Raw genomic sequence first — 27,409 nt, 5'->3', positions numbered from 1 at the left:
AACACAAAATTATATATAGTATTTATAAAGCTACAACCAATACAAAAGTTTTTAAAGTTGATTTTTAAAAATTGTATTGAGTTACTCAAAGCAGAGAACTATACTGTCTCGGGCATCACTTTGGATGAAGCACAACATTAGCAGTTATAAGAACACAATGGCAGTAGCTGTGTGCACTTCTCAAGCATTTGCTGTGTCCAGCATTGTGCCGGGGTGGCTGGCTTAGTGGCTCTGACAGCAAGTCTGCGTGTGAGGACCGCTTCAGAGCAGACTGACTGAGACCTGACTTAGCCCACGGTCAGATAGCAGACTCCCGAGCTGCCTTCCAGCCCCGATCCCATACTGCCTCCCTCTTCTGTGAGAGCTCGGACTTCATCGTTATTTTTAAATGTACTTCCAGGGCGCCTGGGTGGCTCAGTTGGTTAAGCGACTGCCTTCGACTCAGGTCATGATCATGGAGTCCCGGGATCGAGTCCCACATCGGGCTCCCTGCTCGGCGGGGAGTCTGCTTCTCCCTCTGACCCTCTTCCCTCTCGTGCTCTCTATCTCTCATTCTCTCTCTCTCGAATAAATAAATAAAATCTTAAAAAAAAAAATAAATGTACTTCCAGCCGAATGAGGAACACTGGTCCCCACACCACTCACAGTCCCACAGCACAGGGCTCCTAGCAGAGTGAACAGTGGATGGTTACACTACCGTGTTCACATCCTTCTCTGGATCCTTGAGATATTTTCTACATGGGTGCATTCAGAGGTTCAGAACTGTGGTGGTTTTAAATGCACACTTTGCTTAGCAGGCTTTAAAAGTTCTTTTTCATAAATTTATAATGATTTATTACAAATCATTCTGTTTCCACCTTTCTACCTACTTGAAATAATGAAGTCTAGAGAAATACAACTTGATTGTGAACTGTTAGTGTTATATGAGAACTTCTTTATATTTTTCCTTCACTTGTTACTTTTTTTTTAAGATTTTATTTATTTATTTGAGAGAAAGCACGAGTGGGGGAGGAGGGGAGGGGAGAGGCAGACTACCCAATAAGCAGGGAGCCCGATGTAGGACTCGATCCCAGGACCCTGGGATCATGAGCTGAAGGCAGACGCTTAACCGACTGAGCCACCCAGGCATCCCACTTGTTACTTTTTAAATGATGAACTGCTCAAAGAAAGGAATTTTTATTTTAATGTTTAGTCACATTTTCCTGTTTATCCATGTTTGCTCTTTTCCTTTTTGTAATACCGGCTCAAGGGCAAGTGTATTCAGCTAGGACTAACTTGGTGTTTCTTAATTTTGCAGTTACTTTTTCTTTAAAAAGAGTGGCATGACTCAGTTCAGTTTAGTAGACACCAGAGGCCGTTGTCATCTGTGGGTTGTTGTTTTTTTTTTTTTTTAAGATTTTATGTATTTATTTGACAGAGAGCACAAGTAGGCAGAGTGGCAGGGAGAAGCAGACTCCCTGCTGAGCAGGGAGTCCGATGTGGGGCTTGATCCCAGGACCCGGGGATCATGACCTGAGCCGAAAGCAGATGCTTAGCTGACTGAGCCACCCAGGCGCCCCATCTGTGGGGTTTTTTATCTAAGAGTTACTGATGCCTTACATTTTCTAGGACTTTATTACCGACTTCTCAGTGACCTGACCTTTTCTCTTTTTTCCCCCTCTTACTATTTTCCTTTATGTTATTGATTTGCTGAAAAATTAGCATTTCATTCAAAGAGTGAGCCAAGGAGAGAGAGTGGAACACAAGACTAGTTGGTTTAGTTACTTACTTTTTAAAAAATGTTTATTTAATTTTTTAAAAGATTTTTATTTATTTGAGAGAGAGCACATGAGAGGGGAGAGGGTCAGAGGGAGAAGCAGACTCCCCGCCGAGCAGGGAGCCCGATGTGGGACTCGATCCTGGGACTCCAGGGTCATGACCTGAGCCGAAGGCAGTCACTTAACCAACTGAGCCACCCAGGCGCCCCCAAAAAATGTTCATTTCATTTTAACACCAGTAGTTACCATGAGATTTAGGGGTTACTTAAAGGTTTTACTTTCTGCAGGTCATTTAGTTTGCATTGTTAACTTCTTTAAAAGAACTTGAAGTAAGTTAAATAAGGTACAGATAAGACCGATTTTTAAAAGCAGGAAATGAGCATTGAAAATACTTGAAAGCAAATCTGCGATGGTACCTGAGCTCATGCTGGGCTCCTGGTCAGATGAGGTGGAGTTGCCTTCCTCATTCTAACCCAGTGATTGCACTGGAATCACTCGTTTTTGGTTTGCATGTGTGTGTGTGTGTGAGTGATTTCATGTAAATAGAGATACATATATTCATTAAAGGTACCCATAGGTCTTCTGTTAATTGCCAGTTAGATTCCCATATGAAACACTACCATATTTAACCATCCCATGGTTTTGTAAACTACAGGATTTTCTTCCTGCATGTTTTTGTAGAATTAAAAAAAAAAAGATGAAGTTTGAATGTATGTGTATATGTTTTAGGGCTGAAAGAATTGAAAGGTGAAGATGACATCTCATCGAAGGTGACACCTATTTTACCTGCCCTTAATTGTGCCCTGCTAGAAGCAAAGAAGTCATTTACTGAAGAAGGAGTGTGTCCAAACACATTAGTAAAGCATGGTTTCCAAGAACTGTACAAGGTAGACCAAGGCCCTTCACTGACTGCCACTTCCCAAGATGGGATTCAAGAGACTGCATTCTTTGGCCAACTGTCCGATGGCTTTGACTTGGTTCCTCCAGCAGAAAAGTGCCCTTCACAGTCTTTAACTCAGTTGAAGTCTTATTTTTCAGACCCTAGTGGGTATGTTTTGGAAGTGTCTACTGCGTTAGATTTATTGGCAGACCGTCCTCAGTCCCCTTGTATCTCAGATGGAATTTGTGACGCTGCATTTTCTTTAGTTATGACTCCAGATCCTGAATTTCTTGACTCAGAGGTAGAAGTAAGAAAAGAAACTGAAACCGAAAAGAATCCTGAAGAAATGTTTAAAGCCAGGCAGGGAGCTCTGGTTCCGTTAAGCGCAGCATCAAATCTGAGAGTTCAGCCTAAGAGAAAGGCAAGCGTACCACCCACCATGCAGAGTAAAAGGGTGAGCTTGTGCCGCTCCTTCCCCAAAAGAAATCCTGCCGGAGCAAGCAAGGGTTCAGACTCTCCAGCAACTCTCAAATTAGTTAAAGGACCGTTCCCTCAGAAAAGAAAAAGAGGTAAGTACGATTTCTGTGGAGTATGAAATAAGCATTAGTAGTAGCTGTGGTACTGATTGTTGTGCCCCGAGCTGGGCAGTATCAGGTAGAAGTTTGCTAGAAATGCCAGTGTTTCTCTCCGGGTGATTTGTCTATGTGCTAAAATTTGAGAAACACCGATCTAGTTAGCAGATGAATATCAAGAAATAGGAAAAACTGTAAGATACTTCAAAAGCCCGCTCACCAAAGACTCGTAGTTCATTTGTAAAGTGCTTCCAACAGTCAGTCACTTGTTTACACTCCATTCTAAGCAATGGTGACTCAGGTGACCCAGTTTCTGAGCTATCCTTGGACACATAAGGGTGGAAGAAGAGGGTCTTCTAAAACCAGGCTCACCAGTAGCAGCAGGAAATGATAATCAATAGTGTGAACATGTATAAAGAGGGAACTAAATCCCTGAACTCTCCAAACTTAAAGCAGTCTGGGGCAAAATTTCCCATCCTTTGTGTGTATCAAGAGTTTTTAAAAATAGTCACCTGGATCCTGCCGTAGACCTGTTCAAACAATGTCCAGTGGCCTAGAGACCTGTATATTGGAATGGTTCTACAGTTGGCCTTGTTGCCCCCTGTAAATTAAATGGGAATCAGTCTGGAGCCCATTAATGCGTAGGCACATGCACTGTGGCAAACAGCACCGCACACACGTGATTTTGGCTTAGAGTCACCTTAGTTGTGTGGAGTGTACTTTGCTTAAAGGTAGGGAACCATATGCTCCGTGACCCCTTACAGAAGAGGTCAACCAACTGTGGCCAAAGGGTCCCTCAAGCACTTACCAGTTGTCTCTGGCTACTTCACACCTTGCTGGCAGAGGTGAGCAGCTGTGACTGAAGTCATGTGACCTTCAAAGCTAAAAATATGTCCTGGCATCCCGTCCCAGAAAAGGTTTGCTAACTGTATGCATAATATTTTGAATTTAGAAATGTTGGTGCCTAAAGAGGAAAACATCAGGAATATGCAGATCCTCAGGATTCTAGATAATTAAGGCTTCACCCTGTGGCTTAACAGATAGTTATTTCTGGCTTATTATAGTTTGAGAAAAGCAATGTGTGTGTGCACACGCACATGCGTGTGAGAAGGATGGAAAGTGTGGCAGTATAAAGCAGTGAATCAGACTATACAACTACTTACAAATACATTCCAGGCCAACCGTGTTGGGTTTCTTCTATATATGAACCAGTTTACTTCAAGCTGTTAAATAATCTATAATTCAACATACATGTTGTCACTGTTTCTCAAATGTTTTTCATTTCATCCACTTTAAGAAATGCTTTATGTTATATTGTCCAGTGCATGCAAATATATACATGACTGAAACAAAAATTTCAAAAAACATTTACCTTAACTATACAATCTAGTATTTTCTATTCTCTTTCATTTAAGAAAGGATTCTGGTTGCAACTCATTAAATTTATTTTACAGTCTACCAATTGTGCCTACAACTTTAACATGGCATTGAGTGATGCAGATGATCCCTGAAGGATCGCCTTGTTCTGTGTTTCTGTTTCCCTCCCAGGACCTGGGTTGTGTGCAGTCTTCCTGCCCGCCTATGCAGCTGCTAGGAGCCTCCCCTAGCTCTTGGTCCTCTCGTCTTATTTTCTTTCTCTTCTCAATTTAGTCTGAACTTTTCCTGCTTGATTTATATTTTGCCTTTTTTGTGCTAAAAATTTTAGAAAATAGAGTAGAATGAGAAGTCTTAAAAAACAAAATGCTGTGTTGCTTTATTACTTGTAATAGTTTAGTAGGAAGGAAAATAATTAGACCCAGGGAAGTGTACCACATAAAGAGATGCAAGAGCTTTAAAAAAACAAAACAAAAAAAAAAAACACCCCTTTCTCAGACTCCCAAAAGAATGAGATGAAATTGGTCTATTTTCTACATTTCACTAGTAGTCATCACAGTTTATTAAACTAGTATCGTGTTTCCTTTTCTCAATTAGAAATACAGTTGATCCTTGAACAACGCAGGCATCAGGGGCGCCAACTGACCCCCCACACAGTGGAAAAATCTCTATAGCTTTTGTCTCCCCAAACTTAACTCCTGATAACCTTCTATTGACCAGGAGCTTACTGATAACACAAATCACTGATTGACACATACTCTGTATGTTTTATATATTATATACTGTATTCTTACAATTATGTAAGCTGAAGAAAAGAAAGTGCTATAAGAAGATCATAAGGGGCGGTGGCCCCTGGGTGGCTCAGTCGGTTAATCATCCAACTCTTGATTTCAGCTCAGGTCGTGGTCTCAGGGTCATGAGATCAAGCCCCACTCAGCGGGGAGTCTGCTGGAGATTCTCTCTCCTTCCTCTGCCCCTCCCCCCCACTTGTGCTTTCTCTCTCTCTCTCTCTCTCTCTCTCAAATAAAATCTTAAAAAAAAAAATCATAAGGGGGGCGCCTGGATGGTGCAGTCGGTTATGTGTCTGACTCTTGATTTCAGCTCAGATCATGATCTCAGGGTTGTGGGATTAAACCCCACGTTGGGCTCTGCACTTAGTGCGGAGTCTGCTTAAGAAACTCTCTCCCTTTCCCTCTGCCCCCCATCCCCCCACTCGAGCATGCACATGCAGGCACACTCTCCCAAATAATAAATCTTTAAAAAGAAAATCAAAAGGAAGATAATACATTTATAGCAGTGTACTTAGATTTATTAAAAGAAGTCCATTCAAACGTTGTTCAAGGGTCAACTGTAGTGTTTTCTGTATAACGTAATTGTATAATATCTGCCAACACTCATACCTGTGATATTTTTATTGATATCTTTGGTACTAAAGTTTTTGGTGGAAACAGCTGAAAGTAAAAGTTTTCAAAGGGAACATTTATTAACTTTTTTTTTTTTAACTCTTAAAAGGTTGAAACGCTTTCTATTAAATTAGCAGGGTAGTCATGAGGTTTTTTTCTATGTACTTGCCTCCTAGCTGTTGCCTTCCATGTGAGAAGCAAAGCTGAGCACTTTGTATGAGACTTGTAGAAAGTTACATCAGGTGGAGGCTTCTTCAGCAGACCTTCCTCTGTCTGCTCTGTAGAGACGATTTTTCCAGTGGTATTAAGACTCGTATATTTAGGAATAGTCACGTGAAACCAGAAGATGGCTCTTTATGAATACAGTCTCTTCTCTGCAGTGCGATTACAGTGTCATCTAATCACCTCATGGGAGCTGGGTTGCTTTTCCATAAATTGCATTCTCCATCCCCCAGTGCTGTGAACTACCATTGTCAGCCTTCACCTGCCTCATCAGTCAGGAAAGATTATGGAAAATTGTTTTTTCTTTAGTTAAGTCATGCCTTGTTTTTACAAAGCTATTACTCTGACATTCTTCTTCACCTGACAGGCTATATCCAACGCTTAGAAAGACCATGTTTTTATATTTATCTGAGACCTTTTAACTCATGCTTTGTTAAAAAAAAAAATCTTTTAATGAAATACCCCAAATTTTATATTTTCTTCCCTGTTGTTAAAGTTACCCCTCCCCCCCGCAAAGAAACAGAAGAAGTCAAAGGAGAAGCTGTCACTGGTAAATATTTGAGCCCCGCCCCTTAAAACGGTGTGTTTTCTACAGAAGGCGCTGACATGCCGGCCGCACAGTTTGTACAGACAACCACACTGCATAGGAAAGAACAAGCAGCTCCCGTTTCTAAAGATGCTCCACTGGCAACGAATACTAAAAGGGCAAGGAAACAAGAGAAATCTCCAGTCAAAACTGTTCCAAGGGCTAAGCCACCCATGAAGAAATCTCCACAAAAGCAGAGGGTAAATCTAGTAAAAGGCAATCAGAATCCCAGAATCAGAAAGCAGCCACAACCTGGTAAGAAACGCTCTTCCTGTCGACTTAAACACCGCAATGCAGGCTGATTGAGATCGCAAGATAGTATATTTGAAATAATCTAAGAACAGCTGAAATTTAGCAACAATTCCTGTTATTTCCTTGACTAACAGGACTAAGTAGGTGGGTTTCCTGTTGTAAATAAATCTGTTAAGTGCAGGTTCAGACCTTCACAAAGTAGACCCTACTTTTTAGTTTGCAGAAAGCCTGAATGTGAATGGTCTACAAGAGTGTCAGTGTAGAGAGGCTTCCTTATAAATAAATGCACACAGACAGTATCTGGCAATATTTTTCTGGCCCGTAATCAGTTAAGTAGAAGGTTAGAAGTTTATTTGTCCAAAAGGAGTTAGAGATCATTGAAGACACTCAGTAGTCCAGAACCCTGTGTTTGGTTTTAGAAGGCATTAGGTTAATTTTAAAAGCAGTTTTGCTTTCCTAGTTTTGCTACAGTGAATAATAAAGTTTAGTTACATGAACAAATGCCCACCTGCTCTAGTTCTGTATTTTCAACTGCTAGAGAGAAAGCCCCACCATCCCCACAGTCTTCACCTCCCAAGCAAAGCTCACATCACGTCCACGTCCTGTCTCACTTTGCGTCCGTGTGTGTGTGTGTGTGTGTGTGTGTGTGTATGGCTTCTTCCAGCCTGAAGAGTCTCGGACCTCTCCATCTTCCATATTGAGGCCTGTGCGGTTGCATGTGTGTTGTTTTTCTTGTTAACAAAGATGTAATGTCCTGATACTTTGTATTCTTACAGTTTTCTGTCTAATCTACCTGATTCTTTCTCCCTCACCTATTTTTAGATTTTTAAAAAACCTCATGGTTAGTGGGAATTCAGAAAATACTGCTTTATTGGGTTGATGGTATTATGGATAAGAGTGTTTTTTTTCTAAGTTTCTTTAATGTTGTTTTATGACAGAAGGGTTTTTTTGTGTGTTTTGTTTTCAGTGAGTGACGATTTTTTAAGAGCTCGTCCTGTGATTCGAAAACCCAGTGTTGCAGTTTTGAGACACATACATACCAAATGCAAACTCTGCTGGTCTCTTGGGCGGTTCCTAAGGAGGCCTTACCCCACACCTCCTCGTTTCCCTCCTGCTGTTTCTCGTTCAGCGTGTCTCTGTCCTGCCACGTACTGTGTGCTTCCCCGCACACGTCAGCCCGATTTCTGCTCTTGTGCACTTCCCCTCCACATTCTGCACAGCTAGTCCTGCCTCCCGATGCTCTCGTCTTCACTCAACTCTCTGTTTCTTCATTTCCTCCTGGGTTTTTGAGAACACCGTAGAATCAGATTCGTACTCTTCTCTAATCATTTGATGTGTCTTGGTCCTGTCTTGAAAAATCAACCTTCTGGGATTCTGGGTCCTGTCTTTTCCAGTGAATTTGTAAACATCATGAGCATAGATACACATATAAATGCCTTGTGTGCTGAGCTGTGTCATTTGAATTATTTGTACTGAATCGGTACAAATATTTGTAGACTAATGGATTAATGGGAGGAATGCAGTTGGGTATTGGCAGAAAAGTGCTCCCAGAAAATGAAAAGTTTCTAAAATATGTATTCAGAAATAGGCTGATTTGTATTGTAAATGTCTGTATATATTGTGCAGCCACATTCCTAGTTAAAATTTTAAGCTTGCCACCTTTTAAATGATCTCTTAATTTTTCTTTTATTTCTTAGTCCCCTATACTAATCTGTTTCATTTCTTATACTTAAAGAATTTAAGAAGGCTCATTTTTGTTACTGAAACTAGTGCTTTTCTGCCCTTTTTAAGGTTTTCAGTATAGCTTTTACTTATTGAACTCTACATTTTATATACATTTCATTTGGTGTTGTCTTATTTGTATTTTTTAAAAGAGATGATCAGTATTCTATTTTTAACTGATTGAGAACTTCCAACAAGTCAATAATTAAATGATTTAACTGAGACACATAATCTGTTAAAATGAAGCCTTTTTCTTCAGTGCAGTGTTCTTTATATTAGGCTTTACTCACAAGTGATACCCTGTGTAAGAGCCGTAATATTAATGACAATGGAATGAAATTAGTGTGAATAAACACATCAGAGATCACATAATGGATTTCGTGTTTCCAGTAGATCTGTGGGGCTGTTGACATATCTCTGCTTCGGGTCACTTTCACCCACCTAATCCCCTTGGATTTTGCTATTTTAAATAAAAAGTGGACAGTGGTTGATTACTCTTATCCTTCCCACCACACACACACACATTCTCATTCTGTTTGATGACCTCACAGGCCAGGGTTTTCTCTTGAAATGTATTAGTAGTCATTGGCCTTTACAGGAAGGTTAATAATTCATTTCACATCTGCTGCTGCTGTTATAAAGAACACAGTTGGCTTTTCTGTCCATGCACTTGCTGCAGGAAATTGTTGCCTAGTATTGTTGTGAACTCTGTCCTTCATGATAGCCGCCTCTAAGGAGGCCGGACTAACATCCTGAGAATGCACGTAGGCCACTGTAGAAGGTCGCTTTCTGCTCAAAGACAAATGGGTGGATTGGATCATCTACAGAAAGGAGAATTATCGGTAGACAAGGAGATTTGCACTTGCAGACAGAATGGAGAGGAAATGTTTTCAGTACAGAATTTAGAGTTTTAGAAGTTTATGAAATTGGTGATTCTGAATGAATAATCTATGACTCTTCTGATTTTTTTATTTGTATCATTACATATTCTAATGAAACATCAGTAAGGTTAAAAGTCGTGTCTAGTTTGAACTTAGGTGATTTCTCTAACAAAGCACTTGTTAAGGGACATGCTTTCTAAAAGTGTGTTAACATACTATAATATACACTTCAAACTTAGAAATTCTTATGTTTTCACTAGATTGTAAGCTCTCTGAGGGCAGGACTCCTGTTTTTTATTCTTTTTTTTTTCCCCTCTTTGTATATTTCTTTAGCTGATCAGTATACCTTGTGTGTAGTTCGGTACATGCCTTTTGAAAGGTGATTTCCTTTTAAATCAATATGCACACTCCTTAAGATTTGTTCCCACGGTAAATACATTATATTAGAGCTGGCAGTTGGAAGAAACCTGACTGATAGTAAAGTTTCAATCTATAATCTATGTAACCTATCCAGAGGTTCTTCTTGAGTATATTGACTTAACCATTGATTTTCACTAAGCCATAGTTGTAATATAGCAGAGAATTAAAATATATGGAAATCAAATGTTACATGTCTTTTTCTTTTATACTGAAGCAAAAGGAGAAACTGGTTCACAACTTCCATCAGAAATCTCATCAGTTGGTCAAGAGGATGTTATTAGCATAAATGCAACTCAGACGGAAGATATCTCGGTGGCTCAAAAAGATCTACCTGAAAACTCCATTGTCAACTGTGACTCCCAAGCCCTCAATTTGCTAGCTGACCTAGCATTAAGTGCTGCTACTTCTACCACACCACCATCTGAACCTAGGAACTTTCCCTGCGCTTCTGAATCACCACAAAATGATGTTTTGCTTTCTAAAGAACATTCTGTGTGCGGTACATCTGACCATGAGTATCACAGAGGAGTTAAAAATCAAAAAGGTGGACTGTTACCTAAGCCCTCCTCTGAGAAGAAGAGTAGTCCGGCGCCCGATTCCCCCGTCAGCCAAGAGGAGGAGAGCGTGGCTCCTGTCAGTCCAGCCCCCGTGGAAGCCGCATCAGCCCTTTCCGAGGAAACACTAGAAAGTAATGATGGAAGCCAAAGCTCTTTTGTTGCCGTGGAACATTCCTATGCCCTGCTCCTTGCGGAACATTCAAAGAAGCATCTACAGCAGAGAGGAACCTCCAGCCCTGCCTTCGCCAAGAACAGCCCCAAAGGCCCTGAGGCGGGGACCCCAGTGGGGAAAGTAATGCCATTCCGGCACCAGCAGAGCGCGTCCCCGCTGCAGAAGCTGTCCGAGGACCTGGTGCTCAAGCGCAGGAGCAGATTGCTGTCCTCCAGCCTGAAGGACTTTCACTGCTCTCATACTGTGTTCTGCTGTGACGGCTCCTTTAAGGTCACTTTCAAATGTGACACGGAGTATGTGTTCAGCTTGGACAGCAAATATACCAACAACCCGCTGGAGAAAACTGTAATCCGAGCACTACATGGGTAAGTAGGAGTGACACTCCATGAAAACGGACGTGACTTTTGTGTTGAGATAAGCGCAGTGGGAAGGAATCCTTGTGCCAGACTTTGGACAAAGTGAAGTCCTGTGTGTGAATCCAGTAACTTAGTAATAATAACAGGCAGTCATGTTTACTGACAACTAAGAAAATGAGGCTGGTTTTGCCCCTGTCGGTGGTCACATGGAGACCTTTTGCAAGCTGACTTTAACCCTGTGAATGGCTTTCCATTTTGAGATGCTCCTACATAAGCCTTTGTGGTCTTTGAATTACAATATTTAAATGAGATCTCAATGTAAAATCGTGAGGTAGAGAAATAATGCTTTACAGCCTGAATTCCGGAAGAAACATTTCAAGAATTACTTCTAGCTTGTTAAGCTGGTCAGATTGTTCTGTGTGAGCAGGTTTACATGGGGTTGTTCTGTAAATCTTTAAGGGGCAAAGGCAGTAACAGCAGAGGGACTGAAGGCACAGGCTTTGGAGTATGGGCTGACCCAGGTTTTTAACGTAGGTTCTCCCACTTAACTAGCTTCTGTAACCTAGAAGAGGTTCCTGTTCTTTGGGGTAGTGCTTCTCAATCTTTACCGTCTGACAGCTTATTTAGAGATTTCATTCAAGTGCAGATTGTGACTCAAGTCTCTTTGGGATGGGCCTCTGGGCCTCCGAGTCTACATTTCTAACAGATTTCCAGGTGAAGCCAGTGGAGCATGGCAGTCTGTGGGGAACCCTTTGAAGGATGGGTTAGTAATAGCTATAAGTGAGGTTGCTGTGTACTGGAGGGTTTTGCGCAGTGACTGGCACATACTGGTAAGTGGTAACCATTACTATTCCCAACGAGCGCTCACTGTAGGGAATGGCACTCAGCTTCCTCTTCGTGGAGTGTTTCACCTAGGAGCGACTCAATTGTGTCAGACTTTTCTCCGTGCTCCGGTTACAAGCTTGCACTAATGGGAGCGTCGACCTAACGTTTTGCATCTACTCAGGACAGTCATTTCCATAGCCTTCATCCTGCTTACCTGAAGCCCAGCTCTGCAGCCCCTCTGACTCTCACACTGCCACTCTCTGCTTTACTTTTGCCGGGCAAATGGCCTGAAATGTTTTCTCCCTGTGTGGTTTCAGATTTTCCAGGACTGTAATCTGAAAATAGTGTAGTTCTGCCAGAGATATTTTAATCTTCAGACTTTCCCAACTATTAGAAGAAACAGACAAAAATAGAAATGAGTTGGCCATACTTGGCAAAAATGAGGATTTGGGTGGTTGCTGGAGCCATTATTCACATAATAGGTATATTGTGTCCAGAGAGAGTTGGAGTGGAGTAAAAGAAAAATCCTAGACCAGGACCCCGGAGACCTCTGTTCGAGTCATGGCTCTACCGCGTAAGGGTTTCGTGATCTAAAAGAAATTACTTTTCAAAGCTCTGATTTTCAGTTCCCTCTTCTGCCTCTGTTAAGTGAGGGGATTAGATTCATTGTTATTTTTTGTTACATTAACTTCATTTTTATCTTATTCATTGTTTCAAGTTTGTGTGTTTTTAATATAAAAATGAGCACATTTAAAACTAAGATTAGAATCACCAATTTCAGTGATTTTTTCGCATGTTTTTTCTTTAAAATCTCAGGCCCTGGAACACTGACTTACCTGATAACGTGGAAGAAGTGAAGCTTTTACTTCATATGTGGGTAGCTCTGTTTTACAGCAATCAGAACAAAGTCATACGGTCATCCCGAAAAGTGGTAGAACACAGCAACCCAGCAAAATATGTGTCTATAAATAGCACATTAGAATCTTTTGAATTCAGTGAAATTGAGGAGTCCTCCAGTGTGGAAAGATGTTCTGTAGACCCTCTGTTGGAGACCAGTGAAACTCCCACAGGTCATGCTGCCGACATGTCCTTCCCTGACACTAACTCCTTGCTTCCCTTCATGAAACCACCACCCACAGGAGGCTTGGAATTCTGGGTACAGAATGAACAGAAAGAAATTTTTGCAGAAGAGGGTCATCCAGTTTCCCCAGAAAGCCAGAATTTCATTTATTCTTGTAATAATGAGGTAAGTAAAGCTGAATACTGTATGTGCTGACATTTTTGAAGAAATTTCTTTTTTTTTCTTGATATGTAAAATCACATTCAAAACATGTTATTGGTTTCTTTTAGGAAGATGGATTCTCTGTGTAAAGGATTAATAATACCAAACACTTAGTCTCTCATTCTCTCTCTCAAATAAATAAAATCTTTAAAAAATTAAAAAAAAATATATAGTTTAGAAGACTTTGATTACTACCTGATAAAGTATTTTTTGTTTTAATCTGTAATCACCATCATCATTACTAATTCTAGGAATGGTGTTTTTGCAAATGTGAAACAGTATTAAGAAGTAGAGAGAGTATTAAAATTAATTTCTATAGCATATACTTAAGTTTTTTTCCATCATCTCCTTGGCTACTATGCCCATACTTTAAAGGTGTGTGCACATGGACTATCCCCTGCTGCCTTCCCCACGTGGGCAAATAGATGTGACGAGAACTCCAGCACCATAGGCATTAGAAACCATTGGCATGTTGCTCTTAGTCATGTGTTTAAATTTGTGGGTTAATGAACTAAATAAGAAAAAAATAAAATAAGTTCTTTTTAAGTACCAGACTTTATGTTAAACATACTGCACTTCGCCAGTAATAAAAAATATCCATCAATATAAACATAGGAAGTTGATGACAATTTGCATTTCACGAAGTCCACAGGCCTGGTGAGATTAGCAGCCACAGCATGATTGAAGGGTCACAGGAAAGTTTTCAGAATGACTCTTACCATCAAGACTCTTCTGTGCTTTGTGTCTGGCCAGTCATGTCCTCTTAAAACTCTGAGTCTCCACTCTACCCTGCCATTTATGTGGATCAGTGTCTGTCTTTGTTTAAGACAGAAGTCTTTTTAACAGATTTGAAACCCAGGTCCTGACTTTGAGTATGATCGCCTCAAGACGTGGCAGGAAATCTGTGACCATAATGTTCCAAATATTACAGGTGTATGGTCAGTGATGGTCAGTCCATTTTACCATATTCTGGACAAGACCATGCTTCAGCCTTAAAACAGGCTGTTTATGAGGTCATCAGAATGTCCAGAGGTATTCCGCTAGTGTCTAGCCTATATCCTTCCTGCTTTGAAGCAATCCTTTTGGTTCGGCTTATTAATGCAAACTGCACTGTGTTTTCTGTTGTTCTTTTGAAAAGGAGGTACTATAATGAAAGAGTTACAAGCAAAGAAGATAGCTAAGGAGTGAGGGATCTTTATTTACCAGAATGGAGATTGACACCCTCGAAAAACTGCTCATCAGTCATACTACAAGAGATCATAATTTACTCTTTCCTCATGGGAGAGTTCCAGATGACAGTGTATTTGTGGTCTGATTGAAAGCTGGTGTTTAAAATAAGTTATTCTTTGCTTTAAAAACTATCTTTTAATCTTACTGAAAAACACTTAAAACTGAGTCCTTTTTTCTCTAGTACTGCATTTCTGCATTAGGTGATGCTAGTTAGCAAACAGGCTGCATTTTCAGGTCTTTGCATTGTCACTGGTCTAGCCACTTTTCTTCCCAAAAGTCAATTAAAAAAAAAAAAATAGACTGTGCAGTTAAAGGTTTGAAACTCTCATTTGTGTGTATATTTAAAGAAAAATTCCTATTTTGGGCTGGGTTGTAAGTCTGCCTAAAAAGAGAGGGATTTGCTTGATTTCTACCCTGTGATATTCTTAAAGATTAAAAGATTCAAAAGAACAGACATTGATTCTTGTCCACTCTGTTCTTCACCATAAGTGATGTGAAAAAAGTCTATTTGACTCTTGATTTTTCTTTTTGTCATTTCAGATAATGGGGGGTAAAGCCAAACAAGACCCATCAGATAAACTAGAGACTTCTAATCTTGGAAGTACCCAAACTAATGGACCTTCTATTCCTAGTGAAGATAAAACCTTTGAGCCACTTGATAGCACAAGAGTGACTCACAATGATACTATCACACAAACCACATTCAGCAAGACTTACGATGGGCTCAGCAGTCAGTCGGTGACTTGTCAGAAGTCTGTGTACAGCACCCTTGAAAGCAAAGTTGATATTTTTCATGCAGCAGTGCAAACAAAAACTAGTGCTTTACAGGGCCTCATCCAGCAGAGCAGCCCCATGAGCAAAGAATGTCAGCCTTCATTGGAGAGTAAGGATGATACAGAGTATGTGATGATTAATCTGGAACCAGTTACATTCACTTTTGAAAAAAACACCTATGTACCAATACAGACAGAAGTTGCAAATAGAAGCGATGAACCTACAACCTTTAATACGGAGTTGATTAAGCAAGTGTCACCTGCTCCGAGTCTTAGACATCCTGTGTCATTTGAAAAGGCACAAACACAAGGCCTTAGGGATGTTCCCTCTCCAGCAATGTCCAAACAAAAAGGCACTAAGTACCTTTGTGCCTCCTCAGTTAGTAAAGAGACACTTGCAAAAGAAATGTGTTCGTGTTCGCTACAGAAAGAGATTCCCGCTCCAAGCTTATCATCACCATCTGATAATTCGAGGGTAGCTGAGGCGTTGTCATTAGTTAAAAGTTCTAATTATTCATCACCCAGGGAAGAAATGAAACTCACTCAAGAATTTTTCCTGCAGACTCAGAGTCTCCTTGGCATATCTTCGGAAGAAATCATAGAGCCATCCCAGGTTGAAGAAGTGGTCTCGGCATCTGCCTCCACCACTTTGGGAAGAAATGCCTCACATAACTGCATTCCGCCAAAGGGCGATACGGCAGGTAGCTCCTCGGAACCAGTGAGTGACAGGAGTGCTCTAAAGAGTGAACATAGGAATTTTGAACCCTTCGATTCAGCTTTTACCAAGCAAACCAGCCTCTCTGTGAGTAGAGAGGAGGCCAGCCTGGAGTTCTCCGAGGACGATTCTGACATTGACCTCACTCTCACAATATCGCCACCCACCAGCCCCAGAGAAGAGATGCCTGCGGGGGGACTAGAGCTGAGGCAGGAGGCCCCCGTGTCGAATCTGGAACTTCAGGATGCGACCGAAGAGATAATCAGGCCAGAAGAGGTGACTCTCCTAGAAAACCCAGAAGTGGATTCTGCTGATTTTACATCCGTATTCCCTACAGTGCCAGAGAAATCGTTAGAAAGTAAGGAGAGAAAAGGTGATAATTTACAAACAGTTACCTTAATACTTTCTAAAGAAACTTGCGCCCTTGAGATTGCAGAGGAAGTGAACGTTACCTCAGACTTTCCCTTTGCCTCTTTAATTGAAGAAGTGTCACCAGCTTCCAGTCCTGACCCTCAGGATCCGGTCGAAGCAGCACAGCCATCTCAGGCCTTGCCTCTGTGTAGTTTACAACTGGCCGATACACAGCGGGAGACAAATGCCAGATTCTCCCGGATCGAGTCGGTAGATTCGGCCTTCACGGAGAAAGGAAATTCTTTTGTTGGTCCTGTCCATCCAGTGGGACAAGATAACCTAACTAGAGTCCAGCAAATGCAGCTTTCTGCTGAAATGCCACTAGTAGGAAGTAAGCATCCAGAAAGAAAAGATGGCCATTTGACCCTTCCTGGTAAAGTAACTGAGGAAATTGTCCCAGGGGAGCACGGTGAGGGTGAGGGTTTGTCTTTCTCAGAAAAGGTGCCATGCTGTGATACGGAGCTGGGCCAGCCTGCCCCAGCTGCCAAACACGGAGAGGACATCAAGCCTTCTCTAGAAAAATTGGTGACATCGGGAAATCCACTGCAGCCAGTTAGCGTACAGAACAGGAATTTAAGTCCTCTTGTCTTGGAGACCGGTGAGCCTCCATTTAGTCCTAGAAAAATGACTGAAAATAAGTTTTTGGCAGACACATTTGTTTCTACAACTGCTCCAAGTGGTACAGTGAATGTGTCACTAAGACAGCCGACCAGCCCTAAAAGTATTAAAAATCTCTTTAGCAGTGATGGGAAGACAGATGAAGGCGTTTACGTGCAAGCTCAGTCCTTGAGCTCTGGCTCAGTTGGTGGAGCTGATACACGGACACACGGACACTCAGAGATCCCCAAACTTGCTTTTCCCTCAGATGGTGCTGCCTTACCCCACTGTCCCAGACCCACGAACACAGAAACCGGGTTCCAGACACAGGAAGTCTCAGTAGTCAGAATGGCCAGTTTGCTGAAGAATAGTGACACTGAGGCCAAATTCCATGAAGAAATCACAGATCTAGGAAGTGTTGACTCCCAGTCAAGCACCACATCTCCAAAAGGCAAACAAAAAACAATTCATGGGCTGCAAGATAGGGCAGTGTGTGAAACAAAAGATCTGCTGAACGCTGGGCTTTTCCCCATGTGTGTACCTGGGGATTCATACCATGAAACAGCCATCACCGGTGAAAATACCAGTAGAGAGCCCTGTGCTTCCGTCGTTCCCCAGTCTTGTGCCCCTCTTGTTGGTGGAGTGTCTGAAGAGCAGACAGCAGATAAGGGCTCTGGTGAGGGGCTTAGAGCCGAGGAGGACTCGGGGACCGTGGGTGGGGGCGTGGGTGTCTGTGTGAATTCTGACGTCCGTTGTGAGCCACTTTCTGCAGAGTCCGATCTAGACTCTTGGGACTGCAGAAATCCCAAATCAGAGGGAGAGGCTTCCTGCACTTTGAGGTATAGTCAAACCAAGAAAGAAGAAGATGCTTCAAAAGAGGATTATGACTCTTTCCTGAGCCTAAATAACAGTGATAATGAAGAGTGGGGCTACTCTGCCCATGCCCCAGGGCTGGAGACGGGCATTGCTCCCAGACACTGGCTCGTTGGATTCAAGAAAGAAGAGAGGTGTGTGCCATCTTATATCCAGATCCGAGACCTCCGTGGCATCCCCAGGACTTACGCTAATTTCACCGTAACTAGAGAGCTCACAGATACCACGAGAACTTTGCACAGCCTGAAGAGGCACCCCAATTTCACTGCAAAATGTGGCTTGCTCAGCTCCTGGACAGATACCTGGCAGGTGGCAGATGACCTCACCCAGAACACTTTAGATCTGGAGTATCTGCGTTTTGCACATAAGCTAAAACAAATTGTAAAGAAGGGCGATTCTCATCATTCTGCCTCCTCCACCAATGTCTTTCCAAAGGAGCCCCCTCTAACTGGTGCTGGAGCCTTCCCTCTGACAACAGTGCCCGAGTCCCCGGCTCTGCACCTTGCATCCCGCAGCAGAAGCCCCCTTGTGGTAACAGTGGTGCACTCAGGCTCCCGGCAGCAGGGCCCGCGCAGGACCGGCCACGCGCTCGGCAGTTTGGACAGTTCTTCCTTTTGGAAGGAGAGCTGTGGTCACAATAGAAATCATCTTGCAAATTCCGAAAGAAATCAGACTGTTTCATTCCACCTCAACAAACTGAAATATAACACTACTTTAAAAGAATCCCGGAACGATATTTCACTTATTCTCAATGAGTACGCTGAATTCAACAAGGTGATGATGAATAGCAACCCGGTCGTTTTCCCCGAGAAAGAGTCCACCATGGCTTCTGGAGAAGCCTCCTCCCGAGAGCTGTATTCCTCTTTCCCACGGGCAGCCTCCTATGAAGACATGATCACAGACCTGTGCACCAGTTTGCACGTCAAACTGAAGAGTGTGGTCCAAGAGGCCTGTAAGAGCCCCTTCCTGTTCTACGTCCTGGAGACCGAAGACCAGTCATTCTTTGTGAGAACAAAGGTACAGTGCCAGCTTACCCCTAGAACTTGCATGGTTCCGGTCGCTGTCTGACTTTGTCTTAGAGCTCGTACATTTAGCGTTCACGGCTTCAGAGAGAAATCCTGACGGGAAGTGGCCTTTGAGTCTGACAGCTCCGACTTTATCTGCATATAAGTGTTCCCGGGAAATCCCAGACCCCATCGTTGGTCCCGCGTCATGTGTCACCTCTGCTTGTCGTGTCTATTTCCATCAGTCTGGAGTAGTTCCTCTGTCATGTGTCATTTTTGGTGACCTTGACAGTATTGAAGGATGTAGGCCAGTTATGTGAGTTTCCTTCAGTTTATGTGCATCTCCTGTTTCCTCATGATTTCGGCATTTTAGATGAAAATACCCACATGCGATGTTCTCCTCTTAGTGCACCGCGTCAACTTGGCCCACTCTCCGTATTAATTTCTTTCCCGTGAAGATGGTTTCTGCCAGGTTCCTCCACCTCCAGTGTAAAGTTAACAAATGTGCTGTAATTATTAATGAGTGGGGAGGGAGACTAGGATATATAAAAATATCCTGTTCTGCATCAGACTTTCACCCACCCGAGTGAATATCCATTGACGGTTGCCTGAAGCAGCTACTAATAAGATAGTTGCGGGGGGGGGGGGGTGGTTTCGATTCCATCCTTCCTTGTACGTTTATTAGTGGGTGTTCTGCAGGGTAGAGCTTTCCCTTCTCCCGCATACGCTTATTTATACCCCATGGGCCCACATTCCATATAATTTTACTTAGAGTTACCATCCAGTCTCTCATCATTTTTTGTTCATTCTAAGTGTACTCTTTAACCCCCACCTCCCTCCCCTTTCCCTCCAGTGACCAGCAGTGTGTTCTGTGTAGTTCAGAGTCTGTTTCCTGGTTTTTCTCTCTCTCTTTTTCCCTTTGTTCTGTTTCTTCAACTCCACATATGAGATCCTGTGGTCTTTGTCCTTCTCTGACTGACATTTCACTCAGCATGGCTCCATCCACGTCATTGAAAATGGCAAGAGTTCATTCTTTTTTATGGCTGAGTAATATTCCCGTGTGTGTGTGTGTGTGTGTGTGTGTGTGTACACGTACGTACATACATGTGTACACACACATCTTCTTTATCCATTCAGCAGTCAATGGATGCTTGGGCTGCTTCCTTAATTTATTATAGATAATGCTGCAATAAACATAGGAGTACATGTACCCCTTTGAATTAGTGTTTTTGTATTCTTTGAGTAGATACCCAGTAGTGGGATTGCTGGATCGTAGGGTAGTTCTATTTTTAACTTTCTAAGGAACTGCCATACTATTTGCAAAGTGGCTGCACCAGCTTGCATTCCCACCAACAGTGCACAGGGTTCCTTTTTCTCCATATCCTTGCCAGCACTTATTTCTTGTGGGGGTTTTTTAAAGGTTTTTTTTTTTATTATTTAATTAATCTCCAGCACCCTATGTGGGGTTCAAACTCACAACCCCAAGATCGAGAATTGCGCAATCCTCCAACTGAGCCAGCCAGGCGCTCTTCTTGTGTTGTTCAGTTTAGCCATTCTGACAGGTGCAAGGTGGTATCTCATTATAGTTTTGATTTGCATTTCCCTGATGATCAGTGATGTTGAGCATCTTTTCATGTGTCTGTTAGCCATCTGTGTGTCTTTGGAGAAATGGCTGTTCATACCTTCTGCCTATTTTGTAATTGGATTATTTGTTTTTGGGGGTATTGAGTTTGATGAGTTCTTTATATATTTTGGATACTAACCCTTTATCAGAGATGTTATTTGCAAATATCTTCTCCCATTCAGTAGGTTGCCTTTTGGTTTTGTTGATTGTTTCCTTCATTGTGCAAAAGCTGTTTATTTTGATGTTGTCCCAATAGTTCATGTTTGCTTCTGTTTCCCTTGCCTCAGGAGACATGTCTAGTAAGAAGTTGTTATGGCTGATGTGAAAGAGGTTACTGCCTGTGCTCTGTGCTAGGATTTTTATGGTTTCAAAAGGTCTCACATTTAGGTCTTTCATCCACTTTGAATTTGTTTTTGTGTGTGGTGTAAGAAAGTGGTGCAGTTTTGTTCTTCTGCATATGGATGTCCAGTTTTCCCAAACCATTTGCTGAAGAGTCTTTTTCCCATTAGATATTCTTTTCTGTTTTGTCGAAGATTGATTATATAGTCGTGGGTTTATTTCCGGGTTTTCTGTTCTATTCCTTGTTCTATGTGTCTGTTTTTGTTTTTGTTTTTTTTTAAAGATTTTATTTATTTATTTGACAGAGAGCGATCGAGAGCGGGAACACAAGCAGGGGGAGAGGGAGAGGGAGAAGCAGGCTTCCCGCGGAGCAGGGAGCCCGATGCGGGGCTCGATCCCAGGACCCTGGGATCGCGACCCGAGCCGAAGGCAGACGCCCAACAACTGAGCCACCCAGGCGCCCCCTGTGTGTCTGTTTTTGTGCCAGTACTGTGTTGTTTTAGTCATTACTGTTTTGTAATATAACTTGAAATCTGGAAATGTGATGCCTCCGGTTTTGTTTTTCCTTTTCAAGATTGCTTTGGCTGTTCAGGGTCTCTTGTGTTTCCATAGATTCTTTGTTGTGGTTCTGTGAAAAATGCGGTTGGTATTTTGATAGGGATTGAATGAAATGTGTAGATTGCTTTGGGTCGTATGGACATTTCAGCAATATTTGTCTTGGTCCTTCATTATTTATGGTAATGCTCAGATTGTTCCAGACCCAGCCAGTGGGAGTCCTTCTGACAAGTCCCCATAACTGTTTGGATCCTTCCTTATCTCTCCCTTTGTGGTACAACTCCATGTTCTAGATTTATCTCCTATATTCCTTGACCCAGCCTTGTAGTCTGCCATTTCTCTAAGGAGCACTGATTCTTTAAGGGAAGAATAGCATTTGGAGTCAGTATCCGGGCGTTGGTTGAACTCCATGCCACTGGGTGTCACTGCCTCTTGGCCGTCGCAGCAGAGCCAGGACGTCTACGGATATGTCTGTAAACCTGGAGTGGGTGCACACGCATCCCCAGGTCCGGTCCGGCACCAGGAGGCTTGTCCTTTGCCAGAGGAGCAGCGCTCCCCCCCCCCCCCCCACCCCCCGTCACCCCGGTGTGTCAGAAAGCCGGCTCCCATCATCCCAGATGCCTCCGCCAGCCCGAGGAAGTCCCACTCCTGGTCTACAGCTCAGCCCTCGCCCAGCCCCCTCTTCCCGGCCTGGGGCACCGACCCAGAGCTGGTCCCCAAACACGCCGCCTCCCTCAACCCTCTACACTCCCAGCAGGAGCCAGTTCAAAGGAGGCGGTCCTTAATATACGTTGGAGAGTCCCAGCGTGTAAGGGGAGGGGAAATGGTGCCTTTCCGTCACGTGGCGATCCTTCCAGCTAATGGGACAAGCAAAACACTCATAAAAGCATACAAATCAGTGTCAAATCGACAGGCCATGTAGCGGCGCGGGTGTTTGGACCTTGTTTTGAGGGTGGCAGGCCTCGTCAGGAAGGTCGGGGCCTTTTTCTTAAGGAAGCGATGCTGGCCTCTTGTGCAAGGTGTGCACAGCTAGACTAATACGTGTGTCGGTTCTTGGTGCTCGCCTAGATTTGTTCCAGAGTTCCCTATGTCAGCACTTCCAGGAAGTCCAGAGTGTCTGTCACGTGACGTCACTTGGCAAAGCCACGAGTGTTGAATTACTAAGAGTAAACATGGGAAGAGGTTTGTGGCCGCCATCGTGGCAGAGCGCGGTGGCGGAAGCCAGTTCTGCAAGTGTGAAGCCTCGGGGTGGGCGGGCGGCTGGGAGCACGCAGCGGGGGGGGGGGGGGGCGCAGGGAGCGCATCTGGAGGTGTGGGCAGGGGACAGGTCCCCCTGAGGCCTGAGGCCTAGCCTGAGGTAGCGGGGAGGCCCTGAACACTACTTCTAAAAGACAAATAACATCGTGTTTGTGTTTGAGAGCAAACTCTTGGGCTTACGGTGTGGGGAATGGACTGGAAACGTGATGGCTAACAGGCTGGCGTGTGAGGCTGGAGTCAAACACATATTCTTCTCTAAGGTCGCTGATGGCTCCTATTTTGTACCCTTTAAATATGATTTTAGGTGATATACAGTAACAGATTTTTATTCCCCATCAAGGATCCTTTGGTTTTCCAAGGTTTTCATAAACGGTTGCCAGGTCTGTCCCCCTAGCCGTGCCACCATCGTCTTTCCATTGCCACTTTGGTAAGCAGTGGAGTCGGAAAAAATGAAGCATTTTTTTAGGTGCTTGCCCTCCAAAAGTGACCTAAAAATGAATTTTTTTTTTTTTTTTTTTACCTTGAAGTTAATTTTGTTTGGCTGATTACATACAGCGTACCTTGAGTGGTACTGAAATAAGTCCGGGGTCGATGCAGTAGCATCAAAGCCACAGTGAGCAAAATACCCTCTTTCTGTTTGCTTCCATCTTCTCAGAAGCGACTGCACCCATCACACCCTTGGCGGAGCGCGGGGGATGCGGGTTTGTGTGCAGGAGGGAGAGCGGAGTAGCAGCGCTCAGCCCCTCGCAGCTGGAGAACCTGGAGACACCGCGCGGCGTCCAGGAGCGCACCTGTGTCTCATGATCCTTACTTATCATGTGGCCACTGTTGACGACAGAAAATGATAAATTTTGTGCAAAGATAAAACTAATCTTCAAGTGGGAAGGTGAACACGGTATAAAATCAGCTTCAGAATAAAGTACCATCAAGATAACCTAGAGCAGAATGTTTTCAAAACCTCAGAAAGCTACCCCGGACAAGCTTTCTGTCCTGGAGAGTCCTGAGGCATTCGGGGGAGATGGGACGTCAGGCCCCATTTCTCTGTAAGACGAGGAAGCTCTGGGAGGTCCTTCCCTTCGTCCCTGCGGAAATTCAGAGTGTACAACAGAAAAGCCCCGACCCCACGGCATGTGGCGACAGTGTTGTCTCAGAAAATGTGTTCATTCAGGTGGTTTATTAGTAAATTAAGTCAGAGCTAAAGATTTATATTTAAATGTTTTAGCGGGCTCTTTGTTAAAACGGTTCTTCTCTGGAGGTGTTTCTTTGAAGATCCGTTGCCATGCATTTTGAGCGAAGAATTGAAATAAGCTTGGAGTTGTTTTGAGATCCAGGGGAGGTGGACACTGTACTTTTACAAAGGAAATAGCAAGTACTGGTCAGACATGGTGTTGCTGGCGCAAGGAGCAACATCAAGGTGTGCGCTGGAAACCTCCAGAAACCCTTCAGACAGAAGCAGTGTCCGCATCACGAAGGGGGACAGAGCGAAGGAACGTCTTCTCGTGACGCACTGCAGCGGCCGGTCGGGCCTGTGACGGGGGAGGGGGGGCCTGTCCCGCAGGCAGCGCAGGGCCGGCCGGCCGCCTCTCCCCGCCGCGCCTGGGGCTCGTCCCCCAGCTCTCGTGACACTCCACGGGACGCGCAGGTATCATCTCCAAAAGCTCTAGAAACATTTTCACTGGAGGTGGCATTTTTAGAGGGAATATCTGCATCCCCAAGGTAACTGCCTCAGATCGGGTGAGAGTCCCGTGTCTGTGACTTGGTCTGCTGCCGGCCACTGTCTGGACATAAAGCGTCGGTTATGAAGTGCTTCGCCTTTGCACACGAGTCTCTAAGTCCCGCTGTTCGCGACGGCCCCGAGCCATCACTGTGAGCCGCGAAAGCTCATTCAGAAGTAGGACCGCCTGCCGTTGATGGTGCCTGGTCCGGGGTAGTTCGGGGACTGGGGTGCGCTTCTTGCTGTGCTCAGTGGACTGGGAGGCGTTCTGGGCAGACGCCCTTTCTGTAGTAATGCTTATTTCTAAATCTTCCAGAGTGTCCTGAGGAAAGGAGGCCATACGGAAATTGACCTGCAGCATTTCTGTCAAGGCTTTCACAGAGAGAATGACACGCTGCTAGTCGTCATCAGAAATGAAGATATAGCGTCACACCTGCATCAAGTACGTCTGCCCCTCTGTTTCTTACCAAGAAAGGTGTCCCGGGCATTTTCGGGGGCGTCCCGAGGGGGTCGTGGGGCACGAGCCACGAACGGGGGGGGGGGGGCGGCATGGGGACACTTCCTCAGCCAAGATCGAAACCTTCCATCTCTTAATGCCGACAGTAGTCGTAAATCTTGCTTTAAGAGGACTTGTGAAAGTTTCCTTGAGTCTTTGTTTCACTGTTTCTGTTGAATAAAAGGAGTTGCCTGCCCCGCCGCCCAGGCTGGGCTGCAGGGCTGCCGTCGGGCAGGGGCGGAGCCGGAGGTGAACGGCCGTGTGAGCCTGTCGCCTGCTTCGCCGCGTTAGGGGCCCTCACAGCTGAGTGGTGCTCTTCCCCCGCGCACGGTCTCCAGCCTGTGCGGTTCAGAGACCACTTTGTAACGGACGAGCGCGGAGGAGTTTGCAGCGTGTGTGGTGAACGGAGTCTGTGTTCCTCATGCAAACGCTGGGGGGCTTTTGATAGGCGTTGCAGAATTCCCAGTCATCAAGGTTAAGTGTATTTTCAGCTTCCCTGAATCTTGAAACCCTTGGATAAAAGTGACCCCACCAACCTCTCTTCCCCGGGGATCCTTTTGTGTTCACTAGATTCCCTCTTTGCTGAAGCTGAAGCACTTCCCCAGCGTCCTCTTCGCTGGAGTGGACGGCCCTGAGGACGTGCTCGAGTACACCTACCAAGAGCTATTTCAGACGGGAGGCTTTGTGGTCTCGGATGACAAGATCCTGGAAACCGCCACGTTAGGTCAGTCTTCTATTTTCCTTCCTTGTTCTGTCTTTGAAATCTAGTCAAATCCATTTCTCTTTACCCAGTGACCCAAATACTACTACATCGAAAAGAAATTAACTCCAAGTAATATCAACCACCACCTTTTGCGGCCTTTGTTTTTGCCACGTGCTCGGCTAAGCAGTTTTCCCGTGGATTGCTGTCGTTCTCGTTCCCAGGGCACATGCCCTGGGCCTCCCGGGTGTCACCTGGTTATCTTCAGCACCCACCCCGCTTCTCCGTTCCTTGTCTCCCACACTTGCCCAGCAGCCCTCTCTTCTCTGTCTCTTGTCATCACCCCTGCCCTCTCGATGATGTTCTAGAAATCAGAAACATAGCTCTTAAAAGCCTTCTCAATTACGTGCTGAACACTCCTAATTCCCTTCTCTCTGGGCAGTGATTAGACGGAGAAGGCTGTTAGAACAGCACTGGGCGGGAGCTAATGAGCAGAAACTTCCCCCCGCTGATGTCACGTTAGAGCTCACTGTAGATGCCACTCCTGGCTCAGAAAAGGGGGGGAACCCCCACAAGTGTGAGTTCTGTGTGGAGACTGGAGTTGAGAGGAGTTGCAAGCTAGACCAGTGTTTTTTTGTCGCCACTGGACTTCCCGCTTGTCGCCTGCACGTGATGGGTGTCGGGGGGCGGGGGGGGAAGGGCGGGACGGGCAGCAGGCCTGGGTGTGCAGCGGGCGGGGGACCGGGCGCGCCGGCCGGTGTCTGCCTCCCCACGGGTCACAGTTCCCGGCCTCCGACTAGACCTTCTCTTCTGTCTGTAGCTCAGCTGAAGGACATGGTCAGGACCCTGGAGAAGCTGAACAGAAACGGGAGGTGGAAATGGCTGCTTCACCACAGGGAAAACAAAAAGCTAAGACAAGACGTCAGGTGAGGCCTCGGGGCGCGGGGAGCACGGCTGCAGGTGCACGGGTCGGTTCTGGGGTTCTGTGCGGCCGGCGCGGGGCGGGGGAAGGCAGGGAAGGCAGGCGGGCTGGAACCGCCACCGCGAGTTTGAGGCCCAGATTCCGAGGAGCACTCGAGGCCGATGGAAGTGAATTGCGGGAGTCCCGAAATGTCCGCTTAGTGAAGTTCAGGCTCTACTGCCATGAACCACGGGCGTGGGTTTGCGGCACCCGTATCCGCACCCGGATTCACACGTTTGTTCAGATATCAAGTGGTCACAGTTACAAGGATGGAAACATTGAGACCAGAATGTTTTACCCCTCAACAGCGGACTCTAAATAGGCAACGTCCAGTTGGGATGTTCTGAAGTATTTCTTTTAATCGATTCCCTGGCTCGAGGGACCCGGGGTGTGTGGGTGCCCCCAGCTGCGGTGAGGCCGGGACGGCAGTGGACACAGTGTGGAGCCGCGAGGAGACTCAAGAGGACTCCCGCCCTCCCCCGCCTCCTACAGAGGAGACAGACAGTAAAGACCCACTTTTATGATGTGGAAGTTGAAGCATGGGGACGACAGACCTGATCCAGGTCAGACAAGGAGTTGTGACGCTGGGCTTCAAGCCCAGAATGTTCACCTCTAATACGACTGCTCTCTCCTGTCTCACCGCACTCCTGTCTCCCAAGGACCAGCGTAGGCCTGAGCACGAGATCTGGAAAGGGAGGTGGCCAAGAGCACAGGTCCCCGGGAGAGGCTGTACCTAGAACTAGTGCAGGAGGAAAAGTGAGCCAAGAGGTCTGAGTGGACCCCGGAGCTGACGCTGTCAGGTCCGGGAGGGATTTCCCTGGGGTGGGTGGGAGGACTCAGAGCTCGGCAGAAGCCAAGTGGGAGTTCCTGAGGAGGTGGCTGGCCAGGCACTTGAGAGG

General features: G+C 44.9%; 1 protein-coding gene across 11 annotated transcripts in view; it reads left to right on the top strand.

Moving 5' to 3' along the window:
• Nucleotides 1–27,409, top strand: part of TASOR2 (transcription activation suppressor family member 2) — a 72,980-nt gene that overhangs the window by 42,349 nt on the left and 3,222 nt on the right. For 10 of the 11 annotated variants that reach the window (XM_073879961.1, XM_073879960.1, XM_073879955.1 and 7 more), the window contains 8 exons: nt 2,487–3,206; nt 6,804–7,049; nt 10,284–11,163; nt 12,796–13,225; nt 15,032–18,877; nt 24,670–24,795; nt 25,420–25,573; nt 26,370–26,475. In XM_073879961.1, the coding sequence (XP_073736062.1) occupies nt 2,487–3,206; nt 6,804–7,049; nt 10,284–11,163; nt 12,796–13,225; nt 15,032–18,877; nt 24,670–24,795; nt 25,420–25,573; nt 26,370–26,475 (6,508 nt within the window). The remainder of the gene's footprint in view (nt 1–2,486; nt 3,207–6,803; nt 7,050–10,283; nt 11,164–12,795; nt 13,226–15,031; nt 18,878–24,669; nt 24,796–25,419; nt 25,574–26,369; nt 26,476–27,409) is intronic. The other variant, XM_073879954.1, reaches the window with a different exon arrangement.

This window comes from Callorhinus ursinus, unplaced genomic scaffold (genome assembly GCF_003265705.2).
Source record: "Callorhinus ursinus isolate GAN/ISIS: 27379988/994484 unplaced genomic scaffold, GSC_fseal_2.0 scaffold36, whole genome shotgun sequence".
Lineage (NCBI taxonomy): Eukaryota > Metazoa > Chordata > Mammalia > Carnivora > Otariidae > Callorhinus > Callorhinus ursinus.
Note: the sequence above shows the minus strand (reverse complement) of the source record. Positions and strands in the feature narration are given on the sequence as shown.